The following is a 14,746-nucleotide window of genomic DNA, read 5'->3' as shown; positions in this document are numbered from 1 at the left end:
ACGACCTAAAGCCAAAAAAGATTGTGTGCATTATCGTGATTTGGCGAAACCATCAGTATCTTTTTTCTCATACGACTGGAAGTTGGAGAGCCTAGGGGAATGCCAACTGCTGCCCCCCCCCCCACCCCCTACCCCCGGCCGGACACGGTTGTCTCAGACCCCCGGCAGCGCACGGTTGTCTCAGACCCCCGGCCGGGCACGGTTGTCTCAGACCCCCGGCCGGACACGGTTGTCTCAGACCCCCGGCCGGACACGGTTGTCTCAGGCCCTCGGCCGGACGCAGATTAAAAACGCTCTGTGTATCAGCTCCACTGGCCTGGCGTTATGTCTCCTTTGTATTGCACGCTCGTGAAAAATTTCCAACACAGTTCTGGTAAGTGTTTATAAGCTGCGGTCTTGTTTTCAAAAGCCGACCATTTAGTCCATTTAGTAGTACGCTGACGTAGATTACGTAATGTTATTCATTGAACTTTTGCGATCCGTGCGATGTATAACGCCGAACATTGAACCATAGGATGAGACGTAAGACTAAAGCTCCACGACAAACGCCTGCGCAGCCAATTCTGACAAACATTTTTCGCGCACAGCTGGACACACGTAAGACAAAGTTTTCCGAATCGCATGTAAAAAGTATAGAAATGATAGAGATCGACCAACATCCGCTGCCGGGAGAATTTGGACTCTCCTCTGCGACTGGCAGCCGAGTGAGTCATCGGTTGTTTCTCTGGGTGTGTGATGTGGCGGTCGAGCTCGAGAGCTGGGACGAGTAGCCTTGGCATGTCAGCAAAGAGTCAAACTGCGCCAGATAGTGTTCCAACTCCTCCGACTCCACATCACTCAGGGTCGCTACGCTCCTGAAATCGAACAGTCTGTATGAGCACAAAAAGATCGTGAAGACCGTAAAGAAAAAAATATTTCAGTGGCAGCCAATGGTGTTCCTGAAACGCATTTACACTCCTATAGGTCGGTGTTTGCTTTAGTGCACTTTTGCACGTCTGTTCTCAATATTCTGTACAAAAATTACGTTAAAGGATTTCCCATAGAGGAAAGGGATAGCACCATAGAGCCAAAATTATGCTTAACTAAGATAAAGGCACATTACGCCAATCGACCTTGGATAAAAGGATAATGTTCATATCTGCACCTTTAATGCGCTCACCTCACGTCAAATCCAATCAAGTTAGGCATGGAGCCAGTGGTGCCACACTCCATCTCCATGTCGGGCAGCCCATGGTTGCCGTAGTCTGTGAAGAACTTGGTGCAGTCCGAGTCCGAGGAGGAAAGTGACGTAATCGAGAGGGGCAGCGTGGGCGTCAGTGAGTCCTCACAGCAGTCGCCCTCCTGTAGCAGGACTGCGCTGCTACGGCTAACGCTGCCCAGTGTCTCGTCGTCCTCCTCTGCCGTGTCCTCGTCAATGCCCTCGTCCAGCAGCGCGTCGGTATCGACGCTGCTCTGGCCGCGCGGCGTCACCTCGTCCTCCACGTTAAACTCGACGTGGACGTCCTCTCCCAGGACGGCGGTAGGGCTCCGGCTGCCGCTGCCGCTGGCACCGAGAGGCTCCTCAACGGCCTCGGGCCGCTCCCGTGTTGGTGACGGCCGCTCTCGTGTTGGTGACGGCTGCTTCCGGCTCGGCGCGTTCCTGGTCAGGACGGCCTTCGAGGACTTTTTCCTCGACGGTGGACTGCGCGCTGCCGGCGTGGCCTTGGGTTTTGACGGGGGTGGCTGGTTGCGGCTCGTTGAGCGACTGGTTGAGCGTTGTTTAGAGGGACCAGGCATGGGTCGACCGCGAGCCTGGGGCTTGGGCTGGCTTCGCCTCCCTCCACCCGCCACGCGCTGCCCTGAGCGAACAGGAAACATTGAGACTACGCACGAACGGCTGAACTACATGTGCCAGGGCAACGTTAAATCCAAATGTAGGAACAGGTCGCTATCTAAACTCACCAAAAATGCTGACAATTCAGTCAGGCATAAAACAGTATCTTGTATCTAACGTTCCGATGCCAATTAAATATGGCAATGCTCACGACAGTTCATTCGATACATGTCTCACAGTCGTAGGAGAACTATCACCCATTCATTGTCGTACAAAAGCTGCCGCGGCTGCACACAGACCTGAGCGCCATCTGTTGACCATGTACTGCATGCGGAGCATGCCAACCACGGCATAGACGGCGGCGCGGAATTTGCGGATGGGCTGCAATAGGCGGCGGTAGTCGGGCAGGAAGCAGCCGCCCGTCAACTGGACCATCTTCTCCAGCGTCATCGTCTCTGTCTCCTGGTAGCCGCCTAGCAGGATCATGAGGTAACGCTTCTGCCAGCAGAGTGCGCGTCGGTAGCTCTCGGCGCGCAGGTAGCGGCTGTGCGCCTCCTGGACGCGACCATCGTCCCCGGCGCCCTGCAGTGGCAGCACGGCCGGCCGCTCCGAGAGTCGCAGCCGCTCTAGCTCGGCATCCAGCTGCGCGATGTGCGCCTCCAGCAGCGAGCGCTCCTGCCCCCACTGGGCGCGCTCCGACTCCAGCTGCGCCTGCCAGCGGGCGCGGGCCTCCTCGTCACCCGCCGACGGCGCAGGAGGCTGGGGGGCGGGCGCAACCGGGGCCGGAGCGGCGATGGCGGCAACCGGGGCCGGCGCGGCAGGGGCGGGGGGAGCGATGGCGGGAGCGGCGGCGGGGGCAGGAGCGGAGGGAGGTGACACGTCCCGGCCAGCCAGCTCGGTACCCAGCTGAATGATCCGGGTCCGGATCCGCTCGGCGTCCACGTTCGTGTCCACGATGGCGGCGACCTGCGTCACAGAGCGCCCAGAGTCACGTGCCGAGCCGGATCGTCGAACACACGCCACTGAATGTCATTTAGGTGATGAAATCTCGTCTGCTGTAGGATGTTAGTTATGACGATGCATGAAACAAAACGGCGGTCGCAGATTGGTACAGTTCTATCATCTGCCATCGCAGTACTGAACAGTTCTATCATCTGAGATGCTTACTGCGGCACTTCTACAATCGCCTAATGTGAAACTTAGAGGTGACACACAGTTCAGTTTCTTCCCACGAGCTAAGCACCAATCCTAATAAACCCATGTATGGCGGCTCTTCTTTGAACCCAAGTGCACCCGTTATCTAATGCCCCATCCGATCCCATCATGCGATCGCGCCAGGCGTCTGCCTCCCTGGGCCCGCAGGTGTCCGCCGCGGAAGGCGGCGTGCTCGCGCGGCTGACCGTGGTGAGAGCGTCGGCGGCCGAGAGACGCAAGTCTGCCGTCAGCTGGCTGAGCTCAGCCGCCGGCTTCTGCACGTCATCTGCTGCCTTCTGGCGGGCTCCCTGCACCTGCCGCAACTCCTGCAGCAGCCGCTTCACTTGGGCCTCCAGCGGCGCCTGGTCGTCGGTGCCCGCTTCCTGCGCCTCAGCGCACGCCGCATCTGTCTGCACGGCCGCAAGGAGTCAGAGGGGCATTTTGCAGCTGATGAACTGATGTGTGTGTGTGAGTGTGTGTGTTTGTGGAGAGAGGATGAATAAAAGTGTGGACGTCGGAAGTGACTTACTTGGGGGCAAAAAAACGCGGGTTTCATCGAACAAAAAGGTGCTTTCTATGAGTGGAATCAAAAGAGATATGTCAGACCAGGAGATATCTCGCCACGGTCTCAATTAATACTTAAACATGCCAAAAAGAAGTAAGCCCGGCAGGTATTATCGAGGTGGTCTGAATGCCCAGAAATGCGGTGTGGTAGGGGAGCGGCGTACCTGTTTCCTGAGCTTCTCTGAGCGCTGCTCCAGCTCGGAGACACGCTGTCCCAGCTGCTCTGATGTCTTGCCGTCGGCCTGGGCCTGGGCGCGCCCCTGGTCCAGCTCTTGCGACAGCTGACCCGCGCGGCCGCGCTCGCACTCCAGACAAGCCAGCATGTCGCGACAGCGCTGTTGCTCTGCCAGCAGTTCCTCCGCCAGCCGCTTGACGGCGCTCTGGTTGCCCGGGTCGGCACACAGCTCGACAATCTGGTCGCCGGCCCCGTCCAGCTTGGCTAGGCACGTCATCACCCGCGCAAGGTCCTTGCAGCCGGCGTCGGTTGTGCGGATCAGCTCCTGCGATCGACACAAAAACAGTCGGCTTACATCGGTAGAGGTACGACGTTCGACGTGAATGAAGACGAAAGAAGAGTATTATCGAAATGTGTGTTTAAGGAGGCAGCCAAAGCTTCCGAAAACAGTAGTGAAGAATGTCAAGCAGAATGGTGCAGAATCGCACTGGGTACGGAACAAGATATTATGCATATGCTTACGTCACCTCTGATGAGTTAGCACATGCCTTTGTTGTTCTATTATCTTCCGTTGCCAACTGGTGCAATCAGCGCCCTCTGTAGGCCCCCCACTTGCCTGCATTATCTTCTGCTCGCGCTCCACGAGCTGCTGGGTAGCCGTCTTGGCGGCGGCGAACTCGCGGCAGCCGGTGTCCGCGTCTGACCGGGGCTTTGTCGGGCCGCTCGTCGGCACCGCGCAGCCGCCCCTGTAAACTGCGTCAGCTCCGTCTCGAGCGCGCCGCTGGCCGTGCGCGTCTCGCTCAGCCGCTCAGTCAGCGTCAGCTTGGTCTGGTGCTCTGCCTCCAGCGTCGTCTGCAGCTCCTGCACCAGACCTGTCTCCTCCTCGCAGGCTGACGGCAGCTGTTCACTGCGGCAGACCGGGTACAGCACTCCCTCAGACAGACCGGGTACAGCATACCTCAGGCAGACCGGGTACAGCACACCTCAGGCAGACCGCGTACCAGCACACTCAGGCATACCGGTACAGCATACCTCAGGCAGACCGGGTACAGCACACCTCAGGCAGACCGGGTACAGCACACCCCAGGCAGACCGGGTACAGCATACCTCAGGCAGACCGGGTACAGCACACCTCAGGCAGACCGGGTACAGCACTCCTCAGACAGACCGGGTACAGCATACCTTAGGCAGACCGCGTACAGCACACCTCAGGCAGACCGGGTACAGCACTCCTCAGACAGACCGGGTACAGCATACCTCCGGCAGACCGGGTACAGCATACCTCAGGCAGACCGGGTACAGTTCTCCTCAGACAGACCGGGTACAGCATACCTCAGGCAGACCGCGTACAGCACACCTCAGGCAGACCGGGTACAGCACACCTCGGGCATACCGGGTACAGCATACCTCAGGCAGACCGGTACAGCAAGCACCTCAGGCAGACCGGGTACAGCACACCCCAGGCAGACCGGGTACAGCATACCTCAGGCAGACCGGGTACAGCACACCTCAGGCAGACCGGGTGCAGCATATCTCAGGCAGGCCAGGTACAGCACTCCTCAGGCATATCGATACGCAAGCTCACACTTACGGAAGGGCCCTATTTTGCCGTCGATCATGGGCTCACTGATTCAACATTACCCGTGTCGACTCACTGACAAATGAGCTCAGATAGACTTGTTCATGCATTTACATCACACGTAAAATTCGGCTGTGTGTGTTGATTGAACATACATGTGCAATCGAACCGTCATGTCATGCTATTCTATGGAAGATAGCTCCAGCCATACTCATGTCCCGTTTAGTGTGTGTGTGTGCGTGCATTTTGAAACGAGCGGGCCCGCTTCCGAACCAGCTCTCCCTCGATGGCCTCTTCTTGGAACGCACCCTTGGCGTTCATTTCCTGTTCGGCGTTGCCCAGTTCGTCGGCCAACCGTGCCAAGGCCCGCTGCAGGGTGGCCGTGTCCATGTCCGACACATGGACGGCCGCCTCGGCCGGTAGCGCTCGCGGCGTCAGCTGACTCGGCGTGGCGTACGCCTTTACAAAGCGCAGCTCCACTAAGTTGAGCGCCTGCCGGCCGGTGGCATGCTCCCATTAGGCTGAGGTGTCCAGACAAGCGACGGCAAAAAGCGATGCCGTCATAGGTGTCTGGGGTTCGCGGAAAACGTTCGAAGGCTCTCCTGCAGTTCTGTTGAATTCATAGTCTACGTAAGTTGGCAAGTGCATTTGCGAGGAACATTATTGACGCAGAAAAGACAGAAGTAAACTGTCTTACTATGTGAAATGTCTTACTGCTCTCTTATCTATGTGAAATGATAGGCATTTAATTACTGGCATTGTAAGGAAGCACCAACGAATCACACCGCAGCGAGTCTAACACGTATGCGGTAGCAGTCTTGCTCAAAAATGTGTCGACGACGATTTAGTCGAGTGTATAAGATGGTGCTTAGTGTGTATACTATGACGTCGCGCACTTACACACGTATTCGTGATCATGTGAGGTCAGATAAGTGTCATACAAGCGCTGTATGTGAGAGTTTACATTGGAGGGCGATGTAGAATGCGATAGCATAGAAGTACAGTACGCAGCATGTTAGCACTACTAATTAGGTTATCCAAACAGAGCTATCACTTACCGCAACTAATCCACCATCAGTCATGTCAGTTGTATATGTGTATATACAGATATATGAATATGTGTGTGCATCAATATATATATATATATATACATATATATATCAATATATCATTACGGCACATAAAGGCATCCTAAGAAACCTTCTATGGCCCAGCAAGCGGGAAAACCTAAACAGCGTCAACCACAAACCACTGCAATATCAATGTATGTGTACCGCAAGCATAAATTACAATTACATCAATCAAAAGTTATATTGCAGGAGCTGTGTTAGACTCTCTAATTACTTGGAGCATTAACACTTTGCACCTACCGACAGGGGTTAAGTTTCCTATCACGTTGGGAGTTGGGGAGGCTTCCGCCCCCCCCCCCCGCCCCTCCCCCCCTACGTTGGACCTCAGCACCCAACTTGTGCTCCAGCCCCTCCCCTAACTTTGCGAGAAAAGTGGGTCGAATACGAGAAAACTCCGTTTGTTGGCGCACTTTTGGAGCGAGTTGCGCAATTTTTCACTGCTAAGTCTTCCAACTCATTTTGCCTAACTGTAACTCCGCCCACCATTGCAGCAGTCTGTACGGCTCACCTGTAGACCCTGGCCATGCAGCTTGTCCAGCAGCTGCTGCAGCCGGCGGCACAGCTGCGGGTCCAACAGGTCGTCGGCGCTGCTCTCCTCAGTGGCGGATGTGTCATCCTCGGAGGCGGTGACACGCGCCACTGACGTCTTGCGCACCATCTGCACCAGCTGCGTCTCAACCTCTCGGCGCCGCTCCTCCTCCGTCCGCTTCTCCGAGGCTAGCTGGTCCAGTGCCTTCTCCATCGCCCGGGCGCGCTCGTCCGCTTCCTCAGCCTGAGTGTGGTTCAATGTCAGCTTACTCACCGCTCCCCTGCCGCTGAGATGTCGAGAGCTGAGCCACGCTGTAGTTGGATGGCGATCGGATCGAAATAAACTAAACTACGCATTTTAACACATCCTGAAAAGCTTGCACGAATAAACAACCCAAGAATGTTCTGTTAAGCTTGAAGTTTGCATTTATGGATATAAGGAGATCCTCTTTCAGGTCGTGGGTCTTAGTTAATGCTAGGATGCACGCTTGATCTTAATCTCGAAGTTGAATGTAATACGACAGGTTGCAAAATTCATTAGAATTCGCGCTAGTATAGTTGTTACGCCTGTTGTATCTTGCTGCAAACTGATGCACGCTGTTTTGGCTATTGCAATCTGATGTATGTATGTTATTCTACTCTAAGACCCAAGTGCAGAGTGCACCGTGTCACTAAACCTTGAATTCAAATTCAGACGTACCTGTTCTTTCCACTGTTCCTCGGTTTGCTGCCCCTGCTCCAATTCCTCCACCCGATTTCGGAGATGTTGGTTCTCGGCGGCGATGTCGGCCGAGTCGGCTGGCACAACACCATCCTTCAGATCTGCTTCCAGTTGCGCCACACGGTCGCTGAGGAAGACACCGACGTTATTAGCATGTTGATAGCTATGACAGGAGTGAAGTTGATGGCTGCACCACGTCCTAAAGGCAGCAAGTCTAAGTGACCTGTAGCACTGAAACCAAAAATTAGCCGTTAAGTGACTGCGCATTGGTATATAATGACAGCCGACTGCACAAAAAACGTAATGATGAGCAATTTCGTATCTCAGTGGCGTTTGCACCTTACCCCACGAACTTGTCCCTTCCCCAACATCATCACCCCAAATGGCGTTTATCTGCAACTGACAGAGACTCACCTGTACTCCTGCAGCTGCTGCACCAGCTGGTCAACGCGCGCCTCCTTCTCCGTGACGATGGCGGCGCTCTCCTCTAGCTGTCGCGCCAACTGGTCTCGCTCGGCCGCCAGCTGGCCGCACTGCTGCGCCAGTTCCTGCAGCTGCTGGTCACCAGCCGCCTGCAGTCGCTGCGACTCGGCCAGGCGCATCTCAATCTCCTCAGAACGGCCCTGGTACGACTGCGCGGCAGGCGATCAACGATGGCGTCAGCAGGGTGTCATCGGTCACGGCAGGCGATCAACGATGGTGTCAGCAGGGCGTCATCGGTCACGGCAGGCGACCAGCGATGGTGTCAGCGGGATGTTATCTGTCCCGGCAGATGACCAACGAGCATGTCAGTAGGTGTTAAACGTCGCACGGACGCTGGCAGGCTCACTCCCCATGCCAAGACGCCGTCACAGTCCAGTTGACATTCTCACATCATGGGATTCCGACTCCGTGCGAGCCGCGCGGAATGAGAATAGGTGGGTTATTCATGAAACTGAGAGATTCGTGCATTTTGACAGCAGTGAATATTCATATGCTCTTTACACTAGATTAGCGTATCAAACATTACTAGCAGATGTACTGAGTCAGATGCGTGGCATATACGTCAAGGTTATACCTCCAACTTAGCAACATAGCTGTCGATCTCTTTTTTGGCGTCCGCCAATTCCTTTTCGAGCTTGCCCTCAGTTTCTTCGAGCTTGGCAACGGTCTCGGTCGCCGACTGTGGTGCAAAAAACGAGCATCGTTGGTACAAGTGACCAGTCAGATGCTGGGTGCCAGCTCATTCTGTCTCTCAAATACCATGTCCGAATTAAACACGCGCCCGGGCGGCCGGCTGGATACCCTTCGTTCGAGTGGGAGGTCAATTTGACCCCCCCCCCCCTGAGATCTCGGGAACTAAAAGAGCTAGAAACACCAAACTTGCAGTGTGTCGACCTGTATATTAACTCACTTAGGTCAAAGTTTGGGGTTCAGAGGTCATGATATTTGTGTCAAACAAATTCAAACAAGGTCAAACTCCAAGTTAGTCTCCGAAGTGCCCCCAGAACTTAGACATCTGTTTCTAAGCAAAAGGTCACATGCTCAGCTAAGGTCAGTGACCTTTTTTGATCTTTGAAGGTCATGGTGACCAAAATCATACAAGATTGCACTGGGTATTGCCTTTGAATAACCGACAAAGATTACGCCAGGCAGTATGTTCCCATTTTAAAAAATGCTGACCTGGGTTATTTCAGGTCAATGACCTATTTTGACCTCTAAGAAGTTCATGGAAGATGTATAATGCGGTTCCTGCTACCAGCAAATTCAAAATGAGCACCAGAAACTAACCCACACAGCAAGCCCTAAAGTAATAAAGCAGGTTGGTTTTGACCCCCGTCTGAAGCTTATACCTGACCTTAGGTCAACATAATTTTATCATTAAATATTTGTGTTGCCTAAAAGAGTATCTCAGAGATGTATGGCTTCGTCTAACACTCCGCTGTTGCACCAGATTGAACGATTCCCTAGAAACTGACTTCGCTGAAACTATGGCCTGACTTTGACCTGCCGTAGGTCAGCGAACTTACAATGGCTATCTAAATGTTTTATGCCAAGCGATCTGCTATTCAATTGTCTACAGCTATGCAAAAATTGGCGTGGCTGCGCCACGCCGTTCGGAAACTATTCTGGAAAAACCTTTGGGGGGGTCAATTTGACTCCCACTCCCCACCCGAGCGCGTGTTAAGGCGATGCGACAAAGTGATGCATCACCGACTAACAGTTTTCATATGTACCTAGTTTTCCTAGCACCCCTCCCCCAACCCCACCCCCGGCCGACTTTGACGGGTGCCTCCTCCCTAACCGGACCTGGAGTCGCTCGTTTAGGTCGCTCTGCCCGTCGGCACCGCCAGAAGTCAGCAGACCCTCTAGCCTCGAGAGCAGATCCTGGATCTGGCGGTCCTTGCTCTGCGACTCATCCTCCACAGAGTGTAGCCGAGACTCGAGAGAGCGGAGACGCTGCAGCATGTCCTGCAGGCGGGTGGCGCGAGACCGGTCATGAGCTTGGTATGCGTGGTGGTGACGATGGCTAACAGGGAAGTAACCAAAAAGGCACGATTTGAGGGATTTATTCAGTTTCATTCCGACTGTTAGGGACTGGTCCTTGACGGATATTCATGACGGACATGTCATTGTAGACTTCCTACGTCAATACTGAGCCCTGCGATGCTTTTTAATATTTGTTTTGACACCCCTCCCCCCCCCCCCCACGGGTTTTTCTCGTTACATGCACGCAATCACACTACTGCTATGAACATGATAAATGTTTTAGTTTCCCGCACCCTTGCGGGACGGTGTTGACTACATACTTGTTTCCGGGCTCTCCAGGTGCCGCTCGCGCACACGCGGGACTATCCCGATTATTCGGGTCCACTGAATCAGTGGACTGCTTCGGTGACGTGAGTTGAGGCCCTGCCCTTAGGAAAGACCGCCGGACCGAAAGGTCTATTTCAAGGCAGACCACGTCCGTGAACCGACTGCTGTGGGCGCTGGTTGGCCTGGTTGGTCTAAGAGAAGTCTACCGAAGTCATGTTTGATGCGTAGACCTCCCACCTACATTCGCACGCGCATCCACAGACTGCGCCACCGAAGCAGCAGCAGCCCTGTGGCATTACCTCAATGTCGTTGTGTGCCGACTCCACAGACTTAGACTCGCCAGCAAGGGGAGATTCTTGCTGGAAATGGAAAAACCATTAATTTCAGACAGAAACTTCTCGATATGAGTTGGGAACTATCTGAGGACTGCTGGTCACGTTTTAAGATACTAAGCTCACGTTTCGAAGTTATTCAGCGTTGGAGCTTGGGAATATTTCCTCCTCAATAAGCTAGCAATATTCTTGATGACAACATATAATGAAACGTTTTTCATCGCCCACAGCGTCATGAAAAACACCGCTAGGCCAACGATACAACATCTCGCCGATATCCTGAGCCTCCTTTGTAACATTCAGCGTCCTCCCTTCATCCCAACTGTTCTCTAAATGCTCCCCGGTCAGACCAGACAGACGGTTTCGCTCACCTGCTTGCCACCGGTACTGGCGTCGAAGATGCGCTGCAGACTGGCGGCCGTGTAGGGCGATGGTCCGTCGTAGCTGGCCGCGTCCGGCGGCGGCTCGTACCTCCCAGATGACGGCGTGTCCACGCTGCTGCCGCCCGCCGGCGCGAAGTAGTCGCCTGGAGGCTAGCGACCGGGAAGAGACGGTTTGAGTGACGTCTCTGCTGTGAACATTACTGTGTTCGATAAAACAGTAGTTATGGGGTGTCTGTATTAACCCAAAGCAAGGAGATACGCACTGTGCGGACAGAAATACAATAGTTGAGGACACATTTCATTGTGTCGTGTACTTCCCCGCGACGTCATCGCGTCGAGTAGGCCGTGCGCCGCCCAGCGTCATAGAATACGATAGCGTGATGAAGCTGACCCACCTCTGACGGCTGTGTCTTGTCCGAGTCTGAGCGGCGAGATCTGTCGGATGTGGGCGTTGGAACGCTACTCTGCAATGACACCACGCGGCTATGTCACTGGAGGGCTTCGCCACAATCAGCTTCGCCACAGTCGCCGTACATTCTAGCCACAGTGTTCTGAATAATAATATGTTCGCGATGATACCTGCATGTATTTACGTACGTTGACGAAACCTTCGCAGTATGCAGTTTGTGCTTAATCTAAAGCGGCGTCAGAGAATACCTGAGCCTTTAGCTGGAAGCACTTACCACGTCATCCATGTCCACGAGCGGTGGCTCCTGGTAATCTACGAACTGCGCGGTCTGCGGACTTCTGTACGGAACTGGTGCCTGTAAAAGGGCTGGTATGTTTATGAGGTTGTTTTACATTTGTGTGCGGGGGGGGGGGGGTAGCAGAAATATCCACTGTCATGATCATGCCCCACAGTTTACAGTCATATCTTTTTTAAAGTTTCAAATCCTTTTGTTTCTGATCTCTTGTTTTGCACAGCTTATGAGAGTACACCCGCGACATGTATGACGTAATAATACATCACACGAGCACTCCACCTTATTGGCTGTGTTACGTTCATAACGAAGAAAAGTATAGCAGGGGTGCGGTTTGCTACTCAGTGGGGAAGAGGCTAAAGCTAAACCCCCCCCCCCCCCCTCCCCACGCACAAACACTTGGCTTTAGCTCTATTCACTGATGCTTTGGATCAAAAAGCTTTCAGGTTATGCGTCGCCTTTTCACGGTTTTGTTTTCCTCGGGGATCTATTGTCTCGTAAATGTCACTGTCTACATTTCTGCTCCCAAGTATGCACTGAATGGGACGGATGTGTGCTATCTTCCGCTACATGATGGTCCGTTCTTCACAAATCTGACGGCGTTGAAATGTGCCTTTAAAATATCGGCATAAATCATATGTATACTACAGAGACTTAAAAGCTTGCTCCATTGTTCGTTTATAACATACGATGTGTTAAAAGAGAACCTTGAAGAACCCCATGTTTGACCTCACAGAAGACAAAGCGTGACTTAGGAACACTAAGTTGTGTTCAGAGAGCGACTTTGTGTCAGCAATCAAGGACTCCCAGACGTTTTCAGAGCCTATCCACGTATCAGCTATGGCTGGCAAGCCTCAGCTCTCCCCGCGGGACCTCATAAGTAGGTGGCTGCTCACCCGGTGCATCCAGGGCAGGTAGCACTGCTGGTCACCGGATCGGACTGAGCGCGTGACGTGCAGGCTCGAGGAGGAAAGGGCCAGATTGGGCGGGCTCGGTGCCGTTGTGCACATCTCTTCCATCGAGTAGAAGCGGTTCCGTGGCACTCGCACGGCCGGCGCCGACTCGGACGGCCGACGCCGCTGCCGGCTGGCGCTGTCCTCCGACTCGGAGCTGCTCGTCAGCTTCTCCAGGAAGGCGGGCAGGTTCGGTGACGGCGTGAGCGTGCGCTGCTCGCCGACGGTCGGGTGCGGACTGCCCGCCTCGAAGATGCGCTCCAGACTGCGGCTTGTGTCTGGACTGGGGCCGTCAAAGTTCTCGGCCGACTCAGCGGCGGCGGCAGCGGCCGGTTGCGCCGCGTCGGCGCTGACGTCAGTGGCGAACACCCGCTGGAAGCCGTAGATACCCTGTGCCGGCTCGTAGTCGCCGCCGTCGCGTGGAATCACGTCCAGACGAGGAGACGGGTCGCCGGAGGAGACAGCCTGGCTGCCGAGGTCCTGCGAGCTGCGCGGTGACGCGATGGAGGCGTGCTCGTGGCCGTACCACATTTGCGGCGGCTCGTACCCCTGCGGGTAACGCTGGAAGCCGTACTCACCCTGAGCCGGCTCGTGGCCCTCCCCGTCTGACCCTGACGGTGGCTTGCCGTGGGGTGCGTGCGGAGTGCCCTCTTGGAGGGGCGTTGCTAGCGCGCCTTCCGGTGCCAGCTTCTCCTTGGAGGAGGGCGTTGGTGGAGTGGGCGGCCACCCCTTCACACTGTCCCAGACCAGGCCTTGTGTGTATGGGCTGAGTGGAACGGGCGCGGTCCGGCCTGGACCGGTGCCCTCAGACGGCCGGACATCCTCCAGAGAGCTGGGCGTCTCGGGAGTTGGCGGCCACCTCTTGACCTCGTCCCAGTTGAGGCCTTCCATGTACTGCCCCCTGCGTGCCGGCGACACATGATGACCGCCCTCCCCGGCCGACGTCACATCCTCCTCGGAGCGCGGCGTCGGCGGCGTCGGCGGCCAAGAGTCGGGGCAGGCGAAGGCACACAGTCCCTGCGTGTAGGTGCCGTCCGGCTCGGGCAGGTACTCGACTGAGCCTCGGCTGGGCGGACCCAGCGGTGGCTGGAAGCCGTACATGCCGGCTGCCGGCACGTACTCGGCGCTCCGGCTGGCTTGCGGAGTCGCTACCGAGCCGATCGACGTCTCCGACCAGGTGCCCAGGTCCTGGCAGGTGGCCGCGAGGTTATCGTCGTCAGCTTCTGCGGTTGAGCATCTGTCGGGCGTCATGAGCACCGCCTCCCGGTCGCTGCGCAAAGCCGAATGCTGGGGTCGGACCTGGCCGCTGTGCGGGGTGCCGGACTCGAAGATCTGTGCCAGCGTGCGGGTCGTGTCGGGACTGATGCTTTCGTATCGTCTTCGTCTTCGGCCACGGGAACCGGCGCTGGAGCGGATAGGGCACTCGTGGCTTGTCTGCTGCGTTCCCCTGGCTGCGAAAGTGAAGCTCTGTCGTGGCCGTACCACATTTGTGCCTGTTCATACCCCTGCGGGTACCGCTGGTAACCGTACTCACCTGGGCGGGTTCGTACCCCTCGGCGTCATCCTGGCCTCCTCCGGGTGGGACCTCCCGCGGGAGGGCCTCTACCGGGGCGGTCCCTCCTCCGGGTGGTCCTCCTCCTGGTCCATCATCGGGAACCTCGCCCGGGACAGGATATGGAGTGCCGTCCTGAAATATGCGAGCCAAGGTCTTGGTGGTGTCCGGGCTCACAAAGTCGTAATTTTTCGGCTTCGGGCAGGACAGCAAGACCTTGTCCCTGTGTTTGTGCCTGGTCGACTTCTTGCTGTGACGGAAGTGAGGCTTTATCATGGCCGTACCACATCTGCGGTGGCTCGTACCCCTGCGGGTACCGCTGATA

General features: G+C 55.5%; 2 protein-coding genes across 2 annotated transcripts; both read right to left on the bottom strand.

The window, feature by feature from the left end:
* Positions 1-427: 427 nt before the first annotated feature.
* On the bottom strand, positions 428-2,588 carry LOC119109484 (uncharacterized). The gene is made up of 3 exons (XM_037233110.1): positions 2,113-2,588; positions 1,160-1,838; positions 428-854 (listed from the first exon to the last, which is right to left on the bottom strand). The coding sequence occupies exons 1-3, from the start codon at positions 2,297-2,299 to the stop codon at positions 710-712; spliced, it is 1,011 nt and encodes a 336-aa protein (XP_037089005.1). The 5' UTR covers positions 2,300-2,588; the 3' UTR covers positions 428-709.
* A 196-nt stretch (positions 2,589-2,784) lies between these two features.
* Positions 2,785-14,746, bottom strand: LOC119109771 (golgin subfamily A member 2; the record flags this gene model as incomplete). Its single annotated transcript, XM_037233524.1, is given in 15 exon segments — positions 2,785-2,835; positions 3,214-3,417; positions 3,736-4,071; positions 4,485-4,729; positions 5,634-5,817; positions 6,964-7,227; positions 7,684-7,831; positions 8,119-8,336; positions 8,762-8,866; positions 9,994-10,155; positions 10,800-10,859; positions 11,204-11,365; positions 11,611-11,679; positions 11,899-11,979; positions 12,813-14,746. Coding segments are annotated over 15 exon segments (3,597 nt in total).

Source organism: Pollicipes pollicipes, unplaced genomic scaffold, assembly GCF_011947565.3.
Source record: "Pollicipes pollicipes isolate AB1234 unplaced genomic scaffold, Ppol_2.1 Scaffold_7231;HRSCAF=8579_pilon_pilon_pilon, whole genome shotgun sequence".
NCBI lineage: Eukaryota > Metazoa > Arthropoda > Thecostraca > Pollicipedomorpha > Pollicipedidae > Pollicipes > Pollicipes pollicipes.
Note: the sequence above shows the minus strand (reverse complement) of the source record. Positions and strands in the feature narration are given on the sequence as shown.